This window comes from Dermacentor andersoni, chromosome 1 (assembly GCF_023375885.2).
Source record: "Dermacentor andersoni chromosome 1, qqDerAnde1_hic_scaffold, whole genome shotgun sequence".
NCBI lineage: Eukaryota > Metazoa > Arthropoda > Arachnida > Ixodida > Ixodidae > Dermacentor > Dermacentor andersoni.
In genome coordinates this window covers 73,657,492-73,682,659 of record NC_092814.1, presented here as the reverse complement: position 1 = coordinate 73,682,659, position 25,168 = coordinate 73,657,492, and the positions used below count along the sequence as shown (strand labels likewise).

The window sequence follows — 25,168 nt, the reverse complement described above, 5'->3', positions numbered from 1 at the left end:
GCTAGACAGCGACATCAATATAGATAAACGGTTTCCCTCAACGGGGTAGGGTGTCTTAATTTCTTCGACGCTCGTCTCGAACCTTGCGGTAGCGGTTACAAAACTTTCATTTTAACAAGCACGTTAAACAGTCGTTTGGCGAGAAGTAACTGTGATTTGTCCTTTTTTTGCTGTAGTTTCATTCCTGAACGCAACACCGGCACTACAAGAGACGCTGCAGCCAAGGACTCCGGAATTATTCTGACCAGCTAGTATTTCTCACGCGACCGAACAGCGCGTACATGAGCGTTTTAGGGAGTGTCTCTTGTAGAAGTGAATATCCCAGCTATGATACCGGCAGAGGTACATTCTTTCTTTAATACTTTCTAAACATTTCGTTTTGTCGCTAGCAAGACAGAATTGATGACCATTCTTAATGGTAAGGTACTGCAACAACGGCTTACGGCAATGACCTATCGCGTAGCCGCGGATACAAGTGGAGAGTCCCTGCAACAGCTGTCGCTGCAAAATTTCTGTCCCACGCTTACGCAGCAGGTACTGCAGTAAAGCAAATGATCTGCTGCATGATAGGGCGCTAGAGTTCATTAGCGTACTCTGGCACATCATCATCATCAGCAGCAGAGGCAGCAGCAGCATAATCATCAGCATTACCAGCATCATCAGCATCATCATCAGCATCATCATCCTGTTTTATGTTAACTTCACGACGAAGGCCTCTCCCTGCGATCTCCAATTACCCCTGTCCTGCGCCAACCGATTCCAACTAGCGCCCGCGAATTTGATAATTTCATCGCTCCACCTAGTCTTCTGCCGTCCTCGACTGCGTTTCCCTTCTCTTGGTATCCATTCTGTAACGCTAATGTTCCCACGGTTATCTACTCTGCGCATTACATGACCTGTCCAGTTCCATATTTTTTCTTCTTGATGCCAATTAGAATATCGTCTGTACCCGTTTGCTCTCTTATCCAAACCGCTTTCTTTCCGTCTCTTAACGTTGTGCCTAGCAATCTTCGTTCCATCGCTCTTTGTGCGATCCTTAACTTCTTCTCAAGCTTCTTTGTCAGTCTCCAAGTCTGCCCCATATGCCAGCACCGGTAAAATGCACTGAGTGTATACTTTACTTTTCAATGATGAGGGCAACCTTCCAGTCAGGAGTTGACAATGTCTGCCGTATGCGATACAAGCCATTTTTGTTCTTCTAAGAATTTCGTTCTCATGATCAGGGTTCCCTGTGAATAATTGACCTAGGTAAACGTACTCCTTCACAGACTCTAGAGGCTGACTGGCGATCCTGAACTCTTGTTCCTTTGCCCGGCTATTCATCATTATCTTTGTCTTCTGCATATTAATCTTCAACCCCACTCTTACACTCTCTCTGTTAAGGTCCTCAATCATTTGTCGTAACTCGTCTGCATTGTTGATGAATAGAACAATGTGATTGGCAAACAGAAGGTTGCCGAGATATTCGCCGTCGATACTTACTCCTGAGCCTTCCCAGTTTAATAGCTTGAATACTTGTTCCAAGCACGCAGTGAATAGCATCGGAGAGATTGTGTCTCCCTGTCTGACCCGTTTCTTTATAGGTATCTTCCTGCTTTTCTTGTGTAGAATTAAGGTAGCTGCAGAACCTCTGTAGATATTTTCCAAGGTATTTACGTAAGCGTTCTGTACTCCTTGATTACGTAGAGACAGAGAGAGACAAAAGGGGAAGGAAAGACAGGGAGGTTAGCAACTGTAAATACCGGCTGGCTACCTTGTGCTGAGGAAAGGGGTAACGGGAATACAAGGAGAAAGAAGCGAGAAAAGAAAAACGAGAAAAATTCACACAGTAACGCGAGTTTACGCGCAACAACAGTCAAAGACGTCGAATAATTCACAGGCCCATAAAAACTTCAGCAAAGCCCTTAAGGCCTTTAGTGCCGAAACCCGTCTGGACCAGTGTCCTAGAACTTTTTCTTCTGTGAAGGGCCGATTGTCCCGTTTTTGGAGCGCGGTCACGCGCACTTTTCTTGGCACATTGTAACGTGGACAGCCACAGAGGACGTGCGCGATCGCCTTCTCGCAGCCGCAGGTGTCGCAAGCAGGGCTGTCGGCCATTCCAATGCGGAAGGAATAGGAGTTCGTGAATGCCACGCCGAGCCATAGGCGGCACAGAAGTGTTGCTTCCGCTCGTGGTAACCCTGGATTTCTCGATAACCTGATTAATGACATGGATGTGATCCATCGTAGAGTATTCCGTCCTGAAGCCATCCTGTTCCCTTGGTTGACTAAAGTCCAGTGTTGGCCTTATTCTATTGGAGACTATTTTGGTAAATATTTTATATAATACTGGGAGTAAGCTAATGGGCCTATAATGGTTACATATTAATGTGTGCAGAGAGAGAGAGAGAAATGGAGAGAGAGTGAGTAACTAACTGTGAGGAACAGGAGTTAACCAGAGAACAAGCAAATCTGGTTTGCTACACTACATGGGCGAGGGTGATGCGAAAATACGCACGACAGAAATGTACGCGAGGCCTGCTTTCTTGAGATAAAACACCGGGAGTGGGCTCTGCAAACGCGATTGCCGGAAGGATAAGCGTGCGCCAGAGGCTGCCTTCACATACTGTAACCGTTGACGCCTAGCATAACGTAATGTCCGAACTTCACTCCCCCCTACTCATGGCATAACCCAGTGTAGATAAAATTCGCGGGAGAGAATAAGCCACGCTTCGTGGGCGTGCTGTTCACCAGCACTTCGCATTCGCCCTCTTTCAACCAACGATGTCCGAATGCCAGCGGAGAGACGTCCCGGCGGGTGCTGTATCGCTGCCTGCTATCTCAGCCCTCCCGTCAAGCTAATGGAGCTGGGTGACAAGGCCAAGGTCCTCATTTACTCCAACCAGCATCATGCAACAGGGTGCACCGGGAGCGGGTGCTCTGTACGAAACGAACCCCTTGTTCTCGAGTGCGTGTTTGTTAAGGCGTCTCATTCGGTGGCTTCGCTCGCCTGTTCTTTTTTTTTCTCTCCTTATTTTACTGCGTGGTGGAACTGTCCCAACTTTTCCAGTTGATGTACTTTTGCGTTAGCGTCACCCGTCTGTTTTTGCCAGCGCTTGCTCAAACATTTATGCTCGACAACGTCCGTTCTGAGCTTGAAACAACGCTTCATGTAAGCGAAGTACAGAGTGTCACAGTTCTACAATTACTCGCGAACGTAGCCATTCAAATTTGTCGAGAGTACAGAAGCAATCATCACTGATATGTAATTCACCTGATGCACACACTTCGGCATACGGCTGCCCATTTTATGTTAGTGCAATGATGTGGGTAGCGATATCAAGTTATATTCTCGTAGCAAAGAGTTACACTACAAATCTCTTACATTTGTGGATAATCAGGCAAGGTATGCGAAGTTCTTTGCAAATACATGTCTGCTGCCTTCCTGCGAAAAGGATCAACACGTGAAAACCTCCAGACTGATATTACCTTTGAAAAAAAGTCATGAAGAGTTGACACAGTCCTGCCATTTATATTGCGGTCGATGGCACGGCAAGTTACGTCAGTGGTCCGAAGTTACAATGCGCAATCACGAGGTAGCGTACGCGTCGTTAAATTATTATGATGTCTTAATTATGCATTAAGGTTTATGCATTGGGTGGAGAAAAAATTTTATTGACGCCTCTTAACCTGAAGACACGTTCTGTTTCAGCGTTTTCGAGCGTGGCACTCGTCAGAGACACACTCTGACATGTTAAACACGATAAAGTTATTTTGAAACTTTTACGCAGATATTGCGCAACGCAAACACTCGTTTTTACTTTATATAGCTTCTTATTCGTTTGTATACATGATCTCCGAGATCACGCGTGCTGGTGCGCATAGGTCGACGACCACGAGAAAAAATGCGTTGGAAATCTGTGACTAGCAGTTACGGCTTCACACAGTGTTGCGCATCCGCTAGCATGCGTAACATCTGAAGCATAATACATGGATATTGTAGTATCCTCGTACCTGCACACGATCTCTGTTATTCGCTTTTAGAACCTGGAATGTCGGGGCGAAATTGGAGGTGTGAGAGCACGGCAGCGAAAGCTAGGAACGATATAAAACCATACCAGTGGTACAATTAAGAATAAGGCCCGTGAGCCCCCCCCCCCCCCCCCCCCCCAGTCGCACTTGAAATCCCCGCTATAGGGTCTCTGAATGGCTACCGCAACAAAACCTAGGGCTCATGAAAAACTGAGAAGTATTGATTTTAGTTTTCACTTACCTGCGCAATCCAAGTAATTCATATTTGTTAATGTCCTCATGTCGCTTCCGTACACTGCCTGTTCTACTGTCGGTTTTTTTTCTCTCCAAGTCCATACGCGGCGCCGAATTCATAACGCTTTCCGTTCGTAAATGGTGTGTGCCGCTGACCGACCGCATTCGCTAATAATGTGTCCGACAGCACCAATGGCTGGCATCAGCTCTTACGAACATTTTTGGCATAAGAGTTTTCTTTTGAATACGGGCCATAGCCTTCTTTAGATTAAGTTTATTTATCCCGATGTTCTTTATACGTAGTGGTCTATTCTGAGATGAATGCTGACAAAGAAAATCATTCCGCACTGCTCGACAATCAAACTTTGCACCCAATTAGCGCTGGGCCCGAGCAGCCACCGTGTTTTAAAGGCAAGCAGTGGCGCGACACAAAGGTCGTTCTATCTTTCTACATTCTGCGTTACAGATACACGCACGCCACCGTACACTCCGATTTAATGCCATTAACGTACCACAATGCTGAAGTTGCATGCGCACTTCGGCTAATAAACGCACCAGAGCTCCGTAGCCGTCAGTGTACTTATTTTTCTCCCCCCTCAACCGGCGCAAATAATAATTTATTCCCATTTAATGTAACATGGTCCGACTATTAGCATTTTGTAACATAGACAATACTACCAATTAGGGGCCCCATTAGCAAAGCCTTTTGTTCGTATGTGCTCTTTGCCATTGGCTAGCCAACTTCGCTAATATGTCCAGCATTGGGATTGGTTGCAGTTTTCTCTTCCGAACAATTCTAACGTATCGGTTTTTTTTAATACACGGCCTTGTTCTCACGATTTCTTTAAGATCTAGAATATTGTGGCCCTCATACCTGCTAACCAACGTAACGCTGTTGCTGTATATGTAATGTTAAATTACCGAATCACTAGCTGTTAATGTCAGCCATGCGTATAGTAAAGAACTACGTACATACACTTTGCACCGGCATGGAAGCGAACACTTGATTTATCTTCTAATAGCGAATCTTGCAACCGTGGAAGTTAGCGGATAAATTCGCAAAGCTCTTCTTTCGTAAATGCACTTTGAAATTGACCGGCCTCCTTCGCCAACATTAGGTCCAGCATCAGAATCGAGTGAAATTTGCTCTTGCGAACAATTATATCATAAGGGCTATTAGTAAATACGGACCCTCAACCACACTCACTGTTATTTTCTATATTTTTCGCGATGAGAACACTGGCATAGGATTCTCTTTTCGCTCCAGCGCGGGGCCAATGAACATTATTGGCTTTAATTGGAAATCTAGCATGCCCTTTCACACACTGGCGCAGCACGTAAGCTTAGTGCGTGTAGCTGGATTCACACGACGCGACAGATCACCGATTCAGTCTGCAGACGACCGTGACGTGGCTGAGCTGCAACAAATCCCGCCACTAGCGGCTCGTCTGCGACGTTTGTTATTGCAACATAGCAGAGCGTGGGTGTAGGCCAGTTGGTGATTCATGATTTTGGGAAGTTACCGCAAGCGAAACACGAGACTTGAAGAAAGGGACCACACGAAGCGGTACTGACAACTGATGATTTAATTAATCGAACGCCGAGCTCATATAGATCATACACAAGCGGGCACCCGAAAAGCAACCTAAAACGTTGTTAAAAAGCTATGTTGCTTTTCGGGTGCACACGTGCGTCTGATCTATATAAGCTTGGCGTTCGTTTCATTAAAACATCAGTTGTCAGTACCACTTCGTGTGGTCCCTTTCTTCAAGTTTCGTGTTTCGCTTGCGGTAACTTCCCAAATTGATTTATTAATGCGGCGGGCTTCGGCTGCACTGAGCTGCGTCATATTCATCCATAAACCGAATCGACGATCCGTCCTGTCGTGTGAATGCCGCCTATATCCACGTGTCAGGGCCAATATTCACGGGGAAAAAAAGAAAGCTCCTACGCTAGTATTGTTCGTAAGAGTAAATGCCAGACAAATCGTTATGCTCACATATTAGCTGCTAGAGAGTAACGACGTTTATGTGAAAGGCGTGGTATACGCGTGCTTTAATTTGCCCTCTTACGCAATAAATCCGGCATGGGAGATACAAAAAGCATGTGTGTCGAAGAGTCACATTGCTTGCATGACCTGCGGTCCTCCTCCTGCCAGCGGCAGACGCACGCGAACAGGTGCGCGCCCAAAGCGGCCCCGCTGGCGCAGCACTCTGGACCACATCCGTCAGCGAAGTGACGCCGTGGCGAGCGCGGCGAAGCAGAGGGCGCATTTTTTTCGTCGCTTTCTCTCTCTCAGTGCCCGGTGAGACAGTAGCGCATGACGGCACAGCGCGATAGAGGCTGCCAGCTGTTCGCAGCCCTTCCATCAGCTCTCCAGCAGGGGGCAAACAGATCATCAGTCTTCGCGGCCCAACCACCGGTCACCACGTTCCGTTCTGGCGTCCGCATGGTGGCCGGCTCCGCCCCTCTGTCTCAGCACGACGGTGTCTCCCGCTCACCTCGCGGAGACGCAAACGCGAGGGAACAAAATGACGAGAGCCCCCCAAACGCAGAGAGGCGCATACTCTCCCATTCGCATTGTTAGGGCCCCTACGCACGCTTTCCGCGGGAAACTAAAAGAAGGCAGCCTGACGGACATGTTCTTCAGAAAAATAAGATTCTTTGAGGTTGTCATTAGTAGCCTTCACAAAGCGGGTCCGGGTGACTATTAGCGTCTCTATTAGCGGTTTAAATATAAACGCCCGTAAAAGACTCAAGAGCGCAGAAGTAGCTAGGGGCGCTCTTGCAATAAAATTATTTTTATAGCGTGCACGGATGCCACTACAGTGGCCCCTGCTGCGTCTCTTTTGCGTCCTCGCAAACATAAACACGACCCATTTATCTTTCACTAAAAATAACAAGACGCAAATGGCGTCATTGCGGAAAGAATTTTTACATCAATCTTTACGTTTCCGGTTGCTGGCATGCAAGTGGTCATATGCACATTTATAAGCCGCTCACTTGTAAACAAGCATTTTGGCGCCACGGCTACGTAAATGGGGAATGGATCAAGTATCACTTGAGTGCCCTTTCTGCTCATTCTTTATATGTTGTTATTTTATTTTTCAGTTGGTTTCATAAAGGTGTTGACTGGCTGTCATATTATTGGCGCTGGTATTGACAGGCACCATGCGCCTGTCGTGCGCCGCGCCACCATAGATAGCTTCAGCGAAGACCGCCACCTGTGGCGGTGACTTCGTCCGTGGCATGTGACGCAGAGGATAGTCCCAAAGTAAAATACCTATCATGTGATCAGTACATTTTCATGTGGCTTAAAAAAAATTTGCTGTGAACTCCTTAACTTTAAACACTGGAAGGCTGCCACCCGCGCTAATATATGCGTGTTTACGAGTACAAGGCGTGCAAATGCGATATTGAATGTAGTGTAATTAAACCACTCACAATGCCGACAGACGTAACTTGTTGAGGTTAGCAGTGTGTTCAATGGGGCTCGTTGGTTCATCTTCAGAATAAAAACAGGAACAGCGCAACACAGGACGAGCGAGTAAAGAGCACAGAACAGAGCGCTGTCCTGCGCTCTTTACTCGCTCGTCCTGTGTTGCGCTGTTCCTGTTTTTATTCTAAATTGTTGAGGTTACTGTAAGTGCGCCATTTCCTGGCTAGGTTTGCCAGCGAGTAACAGTTATAGGATACATGACCTTTGGCATTCAAGTGAACAAGGTCGTGACGGAAATCCTGTTTCCGTACCTACCGATGCATCCCACTATACAAAATAAATGTGTTTGTACCTCGTACGTCAAGACATGCCGATGATACGGGACTGCAGCGAAAAGCAACAATCACAACCTTATCGTGTGGCGATAAGCCAATGACCTGCTGAAAGCGGCGAGAAGGCCTAATATTGCTGCCCGCAAGGGCACTGGGAAAGGGGGCGGCAAGTTCCCTTATACGCATACTTCCTGTAGTTAGACTAAACTGAGCCCTCAATTTACCACTGACACCACAGGAGATTGCAGCGAGAAACAACAATCACGGCGCTATCGTACGGCGATAAGCCAATGACCTGCAGCATGCAGCGAGACGACCTGATGTTGCTGCGCGCAAAGTCACTAGGTTAGGTGGCGGCAAGTTTCAGTTATACACATACTTCCTGTAGTTCCGACTAAATTGAGCGCTGAATTTTCCACCGACACTACCTGCAATGCTCATTTTGTAAGCGCGCCATCTGTTGCGCGGATAAAGTTCATTTCCGGAATCTTACATGCCGAAACCACAATCTCATTATGAGGCACGCCGTGCACTGTAGGAGACTCCTGATTAATTTTGACCCCCATCGGAATGTGACCGCCGCGGTCGGGATTAAAGCCGCGGCATCGAGCTCAGCACCACAACGACATGGCTAGTGGGCTACCGTGGGGGTCGTTGCGAAGACAATGGCCTTTCATAAGCACTTTTTCGTTGTTGTTGTTATTGGTGTTCAACGACAAAAAAAGTTACCAAATGTAAACCATATAAAAGCCCGGCAGAAGACTGCGCTCATTCGCCCTGCTCTACGCCTCCAGGGCGCCACCTGCTTCACATGCCATGGACAAAATTCCCGCTACTGGTAGCGCTGTCGGCTGCGCTCTGCGGTGGCGTGCTACAGCAGCGCACAGCCTCAAATGCAACGCCGAAAACATTTCTAGCCGATGTAACTCTAAGTAAGCGATTATGCCAGTGCAACAGTCCCCTGTACCGTTTCATTCAACCCACATTTCTAAACCTCCCATAATTTCCTTCACATATCTCTGTTTTGTTCGCATTGTATAGCGCTTGCAATGAATCATATTATTGCTAGCTCTGTCTGCAACTGTACAGTCACAACGACCCACAGATGATGGTACATGTACCGCCTCAAGATACAGCTGTGGAACATTGCAGGTGCTTGAGAAGGATACTCTACAGATATCATGCCCAGTCAACAGAAGAGTCCAAAAATAAACTTTAAGCCTGCGTCCGTACAATAAAAAAGGTTTAAACACCACAGGCGCAAATGGCTTAGCGTACTTGAGAAGCATAGTGTCAGTGAGGTCACGCATGCGTGGAATGCCTCGTCAGCTTAGAACAGCCTTTGGGCCTGTGATTTATGCAACCTTCCTGTATAACGTTTTCGTTGTGTTCCTTATCAATTAATATTTCTGCCCTGTCCACATAATGATCATCACAAGTACCGGAACCTGCGGGAAATGGCCGCGGCACACGTTTCCTTTGAGAATAATGCACACGAGTTTTGATAACCACGACGCTACGTCGATGATCGTCGCTAGGATAGAGATGTAGAAAACAGCAAAAACAACAAAAAAAAAAACAAGTGCAATGCGTACGTACAATCAAGAGACGATGACAGGGTATTCAGATCCGAACCTAACGTGGAAAAAAATGCATATAATGGATAGCCGTGCCAGCCGATGGAAGCCGAGCACGAAGTCTAACAAAATGTAAGAAAACTGTACCCAGTGCCTATATTTTGGTATCAGTTGGTCCATGCAAAACGCTGAGACACCATCGACTCGCAAATCGTTTACTGCGACCAGCTTCAACGCCTTCAGTGAGGCAAAGCGCAGTAAAACTGTCTCCGACGGTTTCCATGATTGCTTTACGGTGCTTTCGATAGCCAAGACCGTGCTTATCAGAGGCTGGATTCACAAATATGTTTGTTATTAAAAAACCGTTCGCTATTGGCCGGCCTCGTTCGCCTGTACCATGCTCGCTGTCACAATTGACCGGTACCCGCTTTACGAGCCACTAGAGCGCTTAAAAACTATTTTATAAATAAGGGCCGAATAGGTTCAGCTTTCTATCAAAGAATACAGGAGCGTTGCCTAGCATGAGAAACATCCACACAGCCATCCATAGTGACAAATATCCATAAACAACGAAATAAATTTCTTTTTGACCTCCTCTTTTTTGAATACATCAAGTTATCTTACAAACGAAGTATCTTATTTTCTCAGTATGTTTTAGTTTAAGTCAAGAAGCTATAGAAATCTTGAGGTACATCAAATAATGCGTGCTACCAACATAAAGAGAAATGTCCAGCGTTCTCTGCAAATCATCTTTTCTTGCCATGATTGCACTTTCGATCATGTTTAACTCTTTAACCAGGAAAGAACCGTGCCTGGACGCGCGGTTAAGATGTTCGGCTTTCAGCATCCGGCAGGAGCTACACATTCAGGTTTGACGAGCGCCGTTAGATTTGCTTATTCTGTGCAATCAGTCAGCGCCGAATGCTCCTCCTTGTATAAAGGTAGACTGCTTGAGTGAACTGGGCAGAACTGGTGGCAACAAAGCTCGAAGGTGTCGCTATAAGCTGCAACACATGAAAGTTGACAATAACTAAGGCGTTTACAGGCACCGCCGCTACTTAAACCGGGCTCAGAGCACAAACTGCGCAATTTACCAAGACGACTTGGGGAGGTAGTCATGAAATGCGTCCATAATAAACATTTATTCACTGCTAATGTGGCTACAGTGCTTAGCTGATGCCATTTGTCTATGCGCATTTGTCTAATAGAAAATAAAATGCTTTTAAATTGCCCCAATTTTCGGAGAAAGATTCAGGATTGCTACTCTAAACAACCTAGTTCATGAAAGGAAACTTCGCATCGACCATACTTTAATGTGAAGCTGCAAAGGATATTCTTCGCCGTTGCACAGATTATTTCATTAGCTCTATCAACTAATATAAGGCATTTTCCTTCTCTGCATATTTAGTCTGATTCCCGAGTTGTATAGTCGTGTTGCGAACAGTGTGGCCAGGTAAAATCATTATTCTCTCGCTTACCAATTATTTTACTCAGCAAGATGTTTTGTTAAACTGAAATTCACCTGATTCTTTAATGACTTTCTGTAATTTTGAGTCTAAATGTCGATTTATATGCCGGGGACATGGGGTAGTAAAAAAAATAGTTAATTGATGCAGCGATGGGTAATCGTCAGAAACAATAAAGTTATGCGCAGTCGTGTCGCGTATGTCTTTTGGCATTATAGACATACTTCGCCTATGACAGTCAAAACAGACAGGCGGAGATTGTTTTAAAAGAAGCTGCTTACCTGCCTTCCCGCTGGTATAGTGGTGCGTTGTTCTATCCGAGGCCGCTACCGAACACGAAGAAACCACACGTAGGCCCCCAACAGCTCACTTCGCACCATCGGCTGCGCCAAGCACTACTAGGTGGCTGGAGGAGGAGGCTTTTGTTGTTCCGTAGCACGACGCCAAGAGCTATTTTGTCCGGGCTTTGTTACTAGCACTAGCGTTCCAGAAAAGCACACTTCCCCAACTCCTCGCCAGAGCTCGGTTCTGCCGGCATGTGACTTTGCCAACGTCCTCGCGACGCAGGCGAGTCGGTGACACCGCCAACAGCCTTGTTGCGCATCAACAGGTCTGCTCGGTGATCGTATTTCTAACTTCTTCTTTTTTTTTTTTTCGCAATGCCTCGGATGAAGTGGTTTTATGAATGGGAAAGCAGGGATGAAGAAAACACCATGAGTTGGGGGGTGTGGCAATCTTGGCTTCGTTAAAGAAAGCCTGGAAAGCAGATTAACGTTTAGGTGTTTGGATGTCAGAACGAAATCGTTGGAACTTTTTATATAGCGTTTATTAAAAATGATGTATTGTACGCTTCAATTCTGCATTCGCTAGGTTCTCATAAAACATACTGGCTTTAAAACAGTTGCATTGTCGCCCGTAATATGCGAAGCAGTGACGCGATAGCTGGCCGTCTTGCACTGTTTCGTGTGTCATCGGTTGCAGTTAACATTCGCAGATGCGGGCGAAGAATTTCTTTTCCGTGGAAGAAGAAGGCATCTTTGTTTATTCACGATTTCATAGTCAGAGTCGTTCTCATTTTTGGAGGTGGCACTCCGCGGTGGAGAAGTGGATAGACACGACTTTTTCTTCCGCTTCGTTCCTGTCCTGTATTACCCTTATTGCTATTGGATTCCTTTACATTGGTCCATGTAGGCACTGGTTTATGGATAAGCTGCACAGCGTGGCGCTGGCCGATCGTTTTAGCGAGCGTTCAAGAAGCCAGACGTCGTGTTCTCCAGGCACAGTATTCTTTACTGCAGCATCGTCGGAGTGGCTAAGACGTATAGAATCTTTAACAGAAAATATGTGGATCCGGTGTTCCATTCGCCGAGGGGAACTGCGATTTTCTTTCCCGATTTCTTTATAAGGCTCTTGATTCTTGCGACAAACTCCGGCGGCGGCATCTACCAAAACTACTAGGAGAGTGAGCCCATAACAGCTATCGCTGTAAAACGAAAAACAAAGGGCAACTCGTAATCCCTTGAATTCTATAATTCATAACATAAACTGTTCAATATTCTTTGTAAAAAGAAAGAACAGGAAAAGTGTGGCAATTTTTGTAACATATCTTTCCTGTTCTCTTCGGTTAGCTTGTTTCTCTCTGATTTAACCAAAATAATCTGTACATTAAATTTCCGTAGTTTCACAAAAATAAATTGTTGGATTTTATTCCGCGTGCGTCCAGTCGCGCGGCAATTTTGCGTGTATTCGCGGGCTTCTTTCATCATTTTCACAACATTTTTATGTAGCACGTATTGATCAACAAAAAGCTGTACCGGGAGTTTTTCATGCTGCTCTACAGTTTTTTCATTGGCATTTTTCATCTAGTTATAATATTTGAAAAATTGATTAATTAATTAAGAATACTTATGTAATTAGGCGGAATACAAAAAATAATCTGAGTATATCCAAGCGACGGCAAACAACATTGCCTTGGTTCTGTCGAGCTACGTGGCATTTGCATATTTTTAAATCTAGGTGTATGACAGTTGGGACTCCCTGTATAATGTCAGGTTCTTCAGGCAGACGAGGTAAGCAGGTCCAGCTAGTTTGTTTTTTCACGTTGTATAATCAAGGTATTAATTATCCCCATTGTCTTTCCGGTGAAACCGCTATTTACGCTGATGAAGCAAACGCTCCATCCAGACCGCTATGCCAGCTTAGCATAAACAGCATCCAGGAAACAGTTGCATGATATCTTGCCGCCTGTAGCGCCACTGACGAGAATCACTATATTGAAGAGTGTTTTGCTCCGTTACTTTCTTATCTAAACAAGAAGGTGCAAGTTATCTTTTTGGTTGACCAATTCAGCTACAGCATTGCTGGGATAATACTGAAGCTATTATCATACCTGTGCGACTTCCTAAGAAAAATCTGCCATTCTTTTTTGAGAAATGGTCGCACAACTTTCTTCAAACAATGTGTGGATGGGAAATTTTATAGCGCGCAACATATCAGTGGCAGACTTTGCTGTGGTAGCATTCGAAAAGTTCGTATCGTCACGTTTCTTAAGACGCCGAACGATCTGTTGTAAGCGGAAGAGGCGCGCTAAGTACAGCATTTGTGCAAAGTGCAGAGTTCACTCGGTGCGTGACGAAATCTGACACCGAGTCTTTGTAGTTGGTCTCCTACTGCATGATCCGTGTCTCGAGCCTCTGAAGCATGAGAAATTAAATCCTTCAAGCCCCTCGGGGGTCTGGAGAGCTTAAGACGGCAATATGAGGGACGACGAATGGCACGAAGTCAGATTCGGCCACAAGCTGAGCGGTTTCGACACGTCTGACAAATGAGTGAGTGAGTGAGTGAGTGAGTGAGTGAGTGAGTGAGTGAGTGAGTGAGTGAGTGAGTGAGTGAGTGAGTGAGTGAGTGAGTGAGTGAGTGAGTGAGTGAGTGAGTGAGTGAGTGAGTGAGTGAGTGAGTGAGTGAGTGAGTGAGTGAGTGAGTGAGTGAGTGAATAAACTTTATTGTAGGTCCGGCGAGGACGCGAACTCGTCGCGCACCCGGCTAGTCCCACGTCGGGACCGGCAGGTCTAGCCCACCGGCCCGGTCGCGGGCACGCCGGACGGCCAGGATTTGCTTTTCTAGAGCGGGACTACGCAGAAGCGAGTCCCATTCCTCCTTGATGAACTTGGGGTATGTCGACCCGCACTCCCAGAGCATGTGAGGTAGAGTGGAGGTCTGGCCGCAGGACGGGCAGGCGTCGTCGCGATACACGTCGGGGTAAGCCTCGTGGAGAGCGGACAGACACGGATATGTGCTGGTCTGTAGGAGCCTAAGCGAAACGGCTTGCGCCCTATTCAACTTGGGGTGAGGGGGTAGAAAGACCCTTCTGGACATATAGAAATATTTAATAATCTCGTTGTGAGTAGCGGGAGCGTCCCTGTGACCGTAGAGAGGAGGGGAGTCAGTGCTCCTTATAGAGGAAGCGCGGTCGGTGAGGTCACGCGCAGCCTCGTGGGCAGACTCATTGAGGTTCGGGGGAGCACCTTCGACCGATCCTACGTGAGCGGGAAACCAGTGAATTGAATGGTTTGTGAGAGCATGTGGACTCGAGCCGCTAAGAAGACGAACAGCTTCCTTGGCGATGCAACCCTTTTGAAAAGCCCTAACTGCCGTTTTGGAATCACTATAGATTTCGGACCCATGACCATCTAGCAGGGCGAGGGCGATGGCGACTTGCTCGGCGACTCCGGGGTCTGAAGTGCGAATCGAGGCGCTATTGGAAATGTTGCCGCCCGAGTCGACCACAACGACGGCAAAGGTCTTCCCGTCACTGTACTCCGCAGCGTCGACGAAGCTTGCGCTAATGTCGTGTCGCTTGATCTGTTTGAGGATGGCGGCTGCTCTAGCCTTGCGTCTGCCCTCGTTGTGGACGGGATGGACGTTTCGGGGCACAGGGGCTACTTCGAACTTGTCTCGAATGCACCTAGGGATCGGGGTACTGACCATCGGGAATCCCGCAGGGCGGTAACCCAGCTCTTCGAGGATGCGTTTACCTGCTGCTGTGGTGCCTAGGCGAGTGAGTTGCGCGCGTTCTTGGGCTTCGGCAATCTCCTCGGCGGTGTTATGTACCCCCAGCTTCAAGAGATCCTCGGTATGGGTCCTGATGGGTAGCCCGAGAGCCCTCTTGACTATTTTGCGGATAAGAACGTTGAGCTTGTCTCGCTCCGCTCTGAGCCAGTTGTGCATAGAAATCGTGTACGTGAGGTGGCAGAGTACGAAGGCATTGATCAGCCTGAGAAGATTGCTTTCCTTCATGCCTCGATGCCGGTTTGCGATTCTGCGAACGAGGCGGAAAGCGTTGTCCGTCTTTGCGATAATCTTGCGGAGAGCAGTTCCGTTTCCGCCGTTGTATTCGACAAACATGCCCAGGACCCGAATAACGTCGACCCTGGGTATCACCCCCGCGTCACAAGTGCGAAGTCTGATGCTGCTTTCAGAGACTGGCTTCCAATCTTTGGGTCTGCCTCCCTTCTCTTTTCTGTAAAGTAGCAGCTCCGACTTGGCGGGGGAGCATCGAAGTTCGGTGGGGCGGAGATGCTCTGACAAATGCTCGACAATTCCGAGTGCCAGGGATATCCTTTGTGCAGGCTGTCCCTGGAAAACTATTTTTCGCTTTTCAAATGAAACAAAAGTGCTGTTATCGCAGATATAAATTCTCACCATATATGTGGAAATGTCACCGTCGGTAAACTGATATTTTATCCGATAATTAACAAGTTATATATGCGCAGTTGATGACTTGGCCGCCATATGCTCTTTTCTTGAGCAGCGCACACTTAAAGAAGCGAAATTTAAAGTAGATAGACTGAAGAATATTTTCACCTTTGACGCTTTTCTTGCAAACTTATCGCACTCTACGCACTTATCATTGTGCATCAATTTCGTTTTTTTCTGCCTCGACTTAAACGAAGTGGATTCTCCCATAAAACGTAGGGTTTCTTGCCGCTCACCAAAAGTTATTAAAAAGGAAAGAAAACAAAACAAAATCTTCATGTTCAAGATAGAAGACCACTGGCATTGGAGTAACTCTTGTACGGGTGGCCGAATCATAAAGACAGGCCGAGTGCGCACAAATACAGTTTCTTGAAGTAAATTGGAATCTCGTTTCATTGTAAATTCAGATTGCAGATTCAGATTATGCTGGAATTTTTTACTTTTTATATCTTGGTTCAACGTGTTTACTCCATTTAGAATAACCACACGTATCCTATACTTATACAGAAGTACTTACTGTGCTCACACTGATGCTTTGTGCTCAATGATGTGCTAGATCTGCACATTTTGTATAATTATAGTTGGATACGTCACAGCACTCCTGCTTTTCAAACAAGACTACTGCTACTCTTTTTCTCAATATGTTTAACCACACTGGCTAGGTTATGTTGTAGTACGGCAAATACGCGATGACGCACTTTGTGAATACGAAGGTTCATGAAATCTCCTCCTGATATGCTTTCTAATGCCACTCTCGCTTTATTGCCCGTCGAATGTTGTCACCTCTTTTCTTTTTTAATTAGACGTCTATCAAGGGAGTAGCTGGCGCATCCAGCAGGCGCCAGCAACTCCTTACATGCATTTAATTAAAGCGAGAGAAACCACGGTGAGAATTCTCTCCATAAGGACTGTGTACACAATGCGTTTGCGCAGCACCAATTAGGCGCCGCTCCCTTTGCACCGGACTGCCCTGTGCACTGTCAAGGGCAGGCCGGCGCGGTGATAATTGTGCTGCCTGAAGTTCTGGGCTGAAAAACGCTCCCCTTGCAGTATGCTAAATAAAGTGGCACCCGCCCTGTGCCAAGCTCACGCATCGAGGTGTGAAGCGGCGCCTCAGACAGAGTGCCGCTGGGACAAGAGCCAGGAATAATGCCTTGCGTGTATACGCGGTGGTTACCGTGCTTGTTTGGCAATTCGGCATGCCGTCTATCACGGCACCTTACGCTGGATCGTGGCCGAATGGCAGCAACGGCCTTTTATCACATGGAAGCCGGATTTCTTTTCAGTTTGTCGCCGCTCTTTGAAAGGCGTTGTCAAAGGATGCCAAGTTAAAATGACTGCTTCTCACATTCGGTGAGTGATATCTTTGCAAGAAGGAACACGATGCCCCTGCAGAAAGATGTCATCAAGTGCTACGGATGTAGGATATACTTAAAGTCAACAAGTGGGGGTCAACTAAAGGACTCACTCGCTCGTGTTCTGGGAAATTTTCAGAGATGTCCACGTTGTGAATTGCAGAAGTGCAATATCAAGAATAAAGTGTTTCATTTCTCGTTACCGAACTGTCGCAACAGGGAATTCAATGCCAGACGTGTTCAGAGAAATAAATCCCACAGCAGTAACGAACTACGAATGCTTACTATCCCCATGCAAGAATTTTGTAAAGGATAAAATGCAGCAATAAAACGTACGATACTTTTGAACAAACTCGGGGACTTCGTCAGATACCCGTTTAAAAGCGAAGTTTAAACTTCAAAACCGTACTAATTGTGTTTGCATACTATTGTGTTTCAATATTTAGGTTCAAGTCGCGGCTGTTATCCTTACTTTTTTTCCACATTAAGGTAATCACAAACACATGCGTAACAGTAGGATATATTTCATTAACGCTAGCAAGCGTTTCTTTTAATGAGGCATATGCACTGCTCCTTCTTCTTTCTTTCTTTTTTTTTTGCCAGCACAACCACACGTGTTCATTCAGTTTGACGCGTTCGTGGAATTATCACCGACAGCGTTTCTATTGGCGGCACTGTAACTACCAGGACAGCCGCGTTTCGTAGACCGACTAAGCAGTGGCCCTGAGGGGCCAGCAGGTTTTACTTCCTTCGCACGTGTGACACAAGCATCTCGCCTGTGACCATAGTGCTATAACGTATGCTGGTCGTGCGAAGCGAGCCCCCTGTGCGGTAAAAAAATACCTAAGTGGCGCTGCGCGGGCCTAATTAGCTTGAGCGCGAATTAGGGCGCGTGAAAAACGGAGCCGATCGTCGACAGCGTGCCATGTAAGCAGCGCTAGACGGCCCGTTCTATTTGAAGAATGGCGGATGAGTGGAACTAACGGCATCTGAGGAATGCTTCTTCCGAGTTTTCAAGGCTGATGCAGCGGCGATAGATGGTTGCGGAGGGGAGGCACCCCGTCGGAGCCCAGCCTCGTTTGGAGGACGGTTAAATTTGGCCGAATAAGAATTGCTATCTCGCGCTGTTTGTCCCGCGGGGTGAGTAAGCTGGCAAGATCCAATTTGTCGTTGTTCTTTTTTGCACCAGAACCAGAGATGCGGTGGAGCTAAATTTAATCCCCGTAGCGCGGGCCAATAGGGTGCGCCGAAATAAGATTGTAAAAATCTAGGGAGGAGCAGCCTAGGGACTTGAGGCCAGTATTCCCTGTTTGTCGCGAGGCCCGTCTGAATTCTTGAGCTTTGGAGAGCGTCCATCTGCGCCAGAGCTCCTTCCCGGCTCCGATTGGTCGAGACGGAGCGCACGCCTCGCGAGGGCCCGGCACCTCCCATGATTTGCTTGTGCTTTCACGGCGCGTTCACACTATATGAGGCAGCCTCGTGTTTTGTCGCTTCGAACGCTGCATTCACGAGCAGGGTCTAGCCGGAGGTAGCCGTGTTCGTGTCGCCGCCAGCCCTCTTCACCTCACCCTCGCCCCGGTGTCCCCGGACCACCATGAGCGTGGAACTGGACGAAGAGACCAAGAAGAAGCTGCAGCAGCGGCGCAGCAGCAATGTGCGCAGAGTGTCCGGCGTGGACTTGTCGGTGCACCACTACGTACCCTTCATCCCCAAACGCAGGACTTCGATGAGCAGCGGCTGCAGGATCACGGCCAACAGTGAAGTGTTCGCCGACTACAAGCACATATTCCCGTACATCACGGACGACGGCAAGATGACACTGCTGACCGAGTATGACTTCCACAGCAAGATCTCCCGTAAGTACCAGGCCCTGCTTGGCGACACGTACATCTACCCCATTTTGGGCACGAACTTGTCGGTCCACGAGGATATGCTTTGCGAGCTCACCAGGGACGACAAGGAGTTTATGGAGTTTCTTGTCCTCCCTGAGATTGAAATCATGATACCTGGCGGCATCTCCACTGTCCGCACTAACGATAAAAAGATCGGGCTTTTCATCGTTGGAAAGAAGGGAGACATCTTTCCAGCGAGTCTCAAAGTAATCAAGAACCGAGAGATAAAGGAGCTTGAAGAAAGGTTCGAGAACAGGGGTGTGATGAAAAATTTTGCTGTCCCTGAAATTGGCGAGTCGACAACCAGTGACCACGTTGTGGAGCAATTCATTCAAGGCTTGGAGAAACCACACGTGAGACGCATACGCGACGTGCTCGGCATTATCGAAAGCCAGGAAGAGTTTCTTGCCAAAATGGAAGCTTACGGCATTTTCCACACTTACGTCGAGCAGCTCGACTTGGCCACGTACTACGAAAATGTCCGAAACCGCAAGACCCGCTTCGTCGACACCGGTGACTGGAGAGAGTACAAGGACGACGAGCCGTTCGACTGGAGCGACTGGGACGCCTTGAGTAAGCGTCGAGGCACGGAGGCCAGTGTAGACAGCGGCATTGTACAAGAGGATGTGCCCAGTTCTCCGAACGCAGTGGTCATCTGCGACATGCCAAAGTGCAACGGCGTCTCCGGTCACAAGGGTCCCCAGCAGGACGACGAGGTGCCTCCGCTTGTCAGCGCCAAAGACGACGCCTTCACGAGCCACAACGGAGCAGGCGGCGATTAGACGAGACCATGAAGGGAACGGTTTTGTGCGCAGCTTGCGGCGGTTGCTAGTGACGTGCCCGTGAAATTCACACACTTCGCTTCTAGAACCAAGCAGAGAGCCGCCAATGAGGCATTCAGCCCGGGACGCTTTAATATGTCGCTCGATGATTCTCTCTTCGCTTTTAATGCCGACTCGCTGTTTCGCACCTCTGCTATCATTGTACAAACTTTCCGCATTGTTTGTGTGTCATACGTGAGGTCCTTGTCAATTTTTGAATAAATCGGTTTAATTATTTAGACGTGTTGACATTTTTGCCCGGCAACTAAGGGTGCTCTGTATCAGCCAATGCAATAACTCATGTTCGCTGGAGTTGTACTGACATAGCCTCTGAGATTACTATGAGATGCTTGCATTTACAAACACAAAATAGAAGAATGAAATGGAACGTTTTTCTCCAGGCTGGCGTTTTAACAAGATGCAACTAGCTAAAGAAATATACTTTAACGTCGTATTTATGCAATTACATATTAAATAAATATTTTAAATTTACCTTAACAACCGGCTATATTGTGACCAGAAACTGTCGTCATGTTTGGTAGAGATAGAATACAACGAGTACTTTTGTGCTAGCCCCAAGACAATGGCACACCTTCAGAGGCAGTCCCGCGGGACAGACAAAAATACGCTCTGTGAAACCTTCGTTAAGTTGTTTACTCTCTGCGCGCAGCGCCATGCGCCCCAAAGGGTTGCGTCATTCAAAAACAAGGAAGAAAGACCGGGCAGGCTCCGAGATGGGTGTTCCCATACCGAGCGGCGGCGCCCAAACAATTATTTGAAGCTGACACCTGGACGGTACCAGGCCGCCTTGCTAACTCGCTACAGCCAATGTTTTCCTCTCGCAATAAAGCGAGGAACACAGAACGCCGGGCGCAGAACCTGGATTTATGCCAGAAAACCGGCTTGTCTCCGTTCTCCTGCCTCGCACTGGCGCCAGTCCCCGGGGCGCGGCGAGCGTCGCGAGGAAGCCCGCGCCTTTTCCAGGCGCGTGCCTTTGTCCGCGACAGTCTGCATTCCGCCCTTGCGCGCGGGCTGAGTCCGCATCCCGCTCCGTGTGCGGTTTCACGGATGCCACCCACAGGGGTCCGTACGAACAGCACGTTCCGTGCAAATGGCACTCACTCCCTCGGTGAGCCTGCCGTTAAACCGTAACGAAGCAGACACCACGCACTCTCCCGCCTGAAGCGCTCGCCCGCGGTTCCTGGCTCGTTGATGTGCGCTCTAAGATGCTCAGGCGTATAAAACCTTCGAGGCGATGACGCCCCGAGTCGTGAATCACGCTCCTCAAAATGGTAGCCTGCCAAATTAAGCGCATTTTGCCGTGAGGAACACAAGGCGAAGCCTCCAACATTTGACTCTGGCTCCTTCTTCCATCCTCTCGCTGTGGACGCTCATTACATGCGTTCATTACGACCCCTCGTGCAGGCTACAACTAAGTAGAATCGTTTCTACAGCTGCATGATAAACGTTCCCTCCGTTTCCTTACTTCATTTATTGCCTTTACTTCATTTATTTCATGATGCTGTATAGTGAAAAATAACATCCAAGGCTACAGAGCCGTGAATCACATCCGTAAAATGGTGACTGGTCAAAACGAGGCCATTTGATGCTGCTAATTAAGACACGGCAGCCGAGGTCTCGTAGTTGAGTGTCCGCCTCGCCTGCGGAAGGTCATTGAATTAGGGGGTTTTACGTGCCAAAACAACTTTCTGATTATGAGGCACGCCGTAGTTGGGGACTCCGGAAATTTCGACAACCTGGGATTGTTTAACGTGCACCTAAATCTAACTACACGGGTGTTTTCGCATTTCGCCCCCATCGAAATGCGGCCGCCATGGCCGGGATTCAATCCCGCGACCTCGTGCTTAGCAGCCCAACACCATAACCACTAAGCAACCACGGCGGGTAAGGAAGGTCATGAAAACGAAACCCCTTGCTTCTGCTCCTCACAGGTAAAGCTTAGTACAAATGTCCCGCAGTCGATACTAAGCTTTCTTGAGGGATAAAACTGTTTGGATAAGGGACGCGCGCCACGCAGACCACCGTGAAAACCCTGTGGGCACAATTATCTCGTATGGGTGCATAATCTCGTATGGGTGCATAAGTACCCAAGGGAATGGACAGCCGCGTCGTCGTATCTGAAATGTTTGCGCGCCATACGCGTCATCAGGAGATTCGGGCATCGGCTCCCACCGGCGGCGAGGTTGTATTTTCTCCCCTTTTCCTTTGGCATTTCATATAATAATTGTTATATGAAATGCCATGTTCATATGAAATATGAATTGTTATATGTTATATGAAGAATACTTTGGCTATTTCATATAATAATTGTTATCAAAAACTATAGAGTTCGATAAATATAGTCATTTTCTCAGTGAGTTCACTGGATTCAACGTCTGTTGGCCTGGTATGGCAATTACATTTAGATCGCTATTGGAAGCATCCAAACATTTAATTTCTTGTCTCCGTAAGCTTGCGGTACAGCTGGTGCAGAAGCGGGCACTTAACTGAATCCCGATGCCAGAATGTGGGTTCAGCGCATGGCCAGTGTTGAAACGTTTTACTTTTAAGCTGGATTTACACGACGGACCGAATTCCACGGACGAGCTTGACGTGGCTCACAGCCGCTGAATTGCGCCGCACAGAAGAGAGAGCGAATACATTTTATCACAATGCAGCCCCTAATCTGGAGCTCTTGTTTTGATATTGTCATTACCTACCAGGTCTCTCCCAGCACGTTACGAACATGCTGGGCAAGGTCCTGGAGGAGATAAGAGACGCGCGTTCGGGGAGTGAGTGATTCTTTCAGGAAAGGTTTGATGTAGTGTAGGGTGAACTTCAAGCACGCCACGGACGAACCCCTAGCGGCGTGATTCGTTGCGGGGGAGCCATGTCACGCTCGTCAGCGGACCAAATCCGCACTCCGGCCCGTCGTGTGAATCCAACTTAAATGTCGGGGGGCACTTATACTAAATATTTGCGCTAGACAGCTTCAGTACCTGGCGCAACACGTATAGGCCTGCGCATGCAGGCACATTAGTAAAACAGGTTTAATGTGGACATTCACAGAGCGTTCATTGCTTTTGCATATGCACCCGCGTTTTATTGCGTGCGCAAGCGCAGTGCTTTCTTGAAACAACGGCTGCGCGGCACTGCCGAGCGTATAAGACATGTCAGCCACATACGCTTCCTGGCATGCTTTGGCATTCGTGATGGTAAGCACCGCAACTTATCATATTTATGAATACACGAAAATTGTGTACAATTCGCGCTTGCACCCGTCCAGGGACATAATATATCTTCAACGCCGGAATGTCCTATCCTGACTATTCGATAGAGCTGGCCAAACAGTTCTGCGCATGCATTTTACATCAATCTAAGACGCACGAAAAATCAATCACGTGGTCTGTTTTTTTTTTTCTCTGCAGGTAATTGGTGGAATCTACGAGGCCATCCTCGACTACAAGCCCTTGTCAAGTGACGATGAAGGGCTTCCGCTAAAAGAAGGACAAGAAGTGGAAGTAATAGACACTTCGAAACCTAGAAAGTAAGTCGCAGGTTCTCGCAGAAAAGTTTACAGCGTGGCGCATTTTTGTTTTATTTGCACACCTGCTTGTTTGCAACACGAAGCAAGCGTGGATCATGCCAGCTAATGCGGCCCTATATGTAGCGTGCGCGTGTTTTCGAGTAAAAACATCGCACGATAACTGCGCACATTTATCCAAAAATCACAGATTTTCACACTTCTGGCTACATGCAATAAAAAAAGGAGGCAAGACTGCCGTACACCATTTCTTTTTAAGAACTAGTAGCACTTGTAAGCAAACGTTGAAAGATGAAGTTAGATTTTTTTTATATCAAGATGAATGCGATAAGTAGTAGAGGAAATACTTTGCTCGGATAGCGGGGGGCACGAGACAAACCAAAATCAATGCGATAATAAGGACTCCGTGAATCAATGCAGCCAGCGGTACGTAGCTTATTTCGACAAAAGAGTAATGAATTTTCTTATTTCCACAAATACCACTAAGAGCTGCCGCAACATGCATACCGAGCGATGTGCGGAATGCTACCTATGTGACTTACGAAATATCACTGTCGCGTGGAAAACTGTATAGACCAACTAAACAATGCGTCACTCAACACGCACGGGATGATACACTTTGCATAATAAATAACGTGAATGCGCGCTTACAACTACATTGACGTGCCTGATGGCGTGCGCTTTTGCTGCAAGAGATTAAAGACACGCTGGAGAAACGTAAGGAACATGGCTAGGGTTCTTGCTACTGTAGTGTGGCGCATTATTGCTAGAATTCCCAAGGGTGTTAAGCTCCGTACATGGAATAATGGGCAAGTGAAAATTAAGTAAGCTACAATAAACAATTTTTCAATGCAAAATATGCAAAAGAATCAATAAAATATGCACATTCGCCATAAAATAGGCTTCAGCAAACGCACATGCAAGTTAGCGAGAATAACTGCAGCATGCTACAGATAAATTTAAAAACAAAGGTTACGGCGCTAATCAGACGAGGACGAAGTGAGACACAAACGACATGCAAATACGGGCGCTCGTATGTGTCGTTTGTGTCTCACTTCGTCCTCGTCTGCTTAGCGCCGTAACCCTTGTTTTTTTTTTAAATCACGAACCAACTAGCTCAGCAGGAAGATTTGTTAAATCGTACAGATAAATTGCGTGCTTCCATGCAGTTGCGGCTTTACGCGCCTCCGTGCAACGTTTGCGATTAAGGTGAATGCGATGGGATGTTTTGGAAACCGCTGTTAACTTGTCTTTCTCTTTTTTTTTTAATGGTACCCGAAGAAACACTCACAGGCGACTTCCTTATGCAGGTGGCGCGTCCGGACCAGATCGAGTCGAACAGGCATCTCTCAGGAAGGCTGGGTCCCCTGCTGTTACCTGGAGAAGAAAGAAGGCGCTGTGGTCGAAGAACATGTCGCTCCTAAGGATCGGGAGTCGTTCGCGAAAAGAGAGTAAGAACCCTCGCTGCCCAACAGACTTTTTCTTCTCTTTTCTTTCTTTTCTTTGGTCAACTATCCTTTCCACACTGGATAAAAGCAATCTGACATGAAGTCACAGTCGCGTTATAGCATCAGACGTCGTCTGTGAGTTTACATGTTCCTTCTTGCTTTATTTTTTTTTTCAGCCTACGCTTATGTAACACGGCGCCCCGGCGCTCTATGCACTTTACTGAACACCAAACGTTCAGTAAAGTGCACACGACATGCAATTTACATAAGCATGCGATTCCCAGTGATCACTGA

The 25,168-nt window shown here is 47.3% G+C and overlaps 1 protein-coding gene and 1 long non-coding RNA gene across 4 annotated transcripts in view; one reads left to right on the top strand and one right to left on the bottom strand.

Annotated features, from left to right (window-relative positions):
• Positions 1 to 25,168, bottom strand: part of LOC129380504 (uncharacterized) — a 234,072-nt gene that overhangs the window by 40,081 nt on the left and 168,823 nt on the right. For all 3 annotated transcript variants that reach the window (XR_008608589.2, XR_008608588.2, XR_011892455.1), the window contains exon 2: positions 24,718 to 24,803. This is a non-coding gene — a long non-coding RNA (uncharacterized lncRNA). The remainder of the gene's footprint in view (positions 1 to 24,717; positions 24,804 to 25,168) is intronic.
• Obsc (Obscurin) overlaps positions 1 to 25,168 on the top strand; it is a 173,533-nt gene that overhangs the window by 37,505 nt on the left and 110,860 nt on the right. The window contains exons 3-4 of the mRNA XM_072286096.1: positions 23,311 to 23,429; positions 24,737 to 24,877. Of these exons, the coding sequence (XP_072142197.1) occupies positions 23,311 to 23,429; positions 24,737 to 24,877 (260 nt within the window). The remainder of the gene's footprint in view (positions 1 to 23,310; positions 23,430 to 24,736; positions 24,878 to 25,168) is intronic.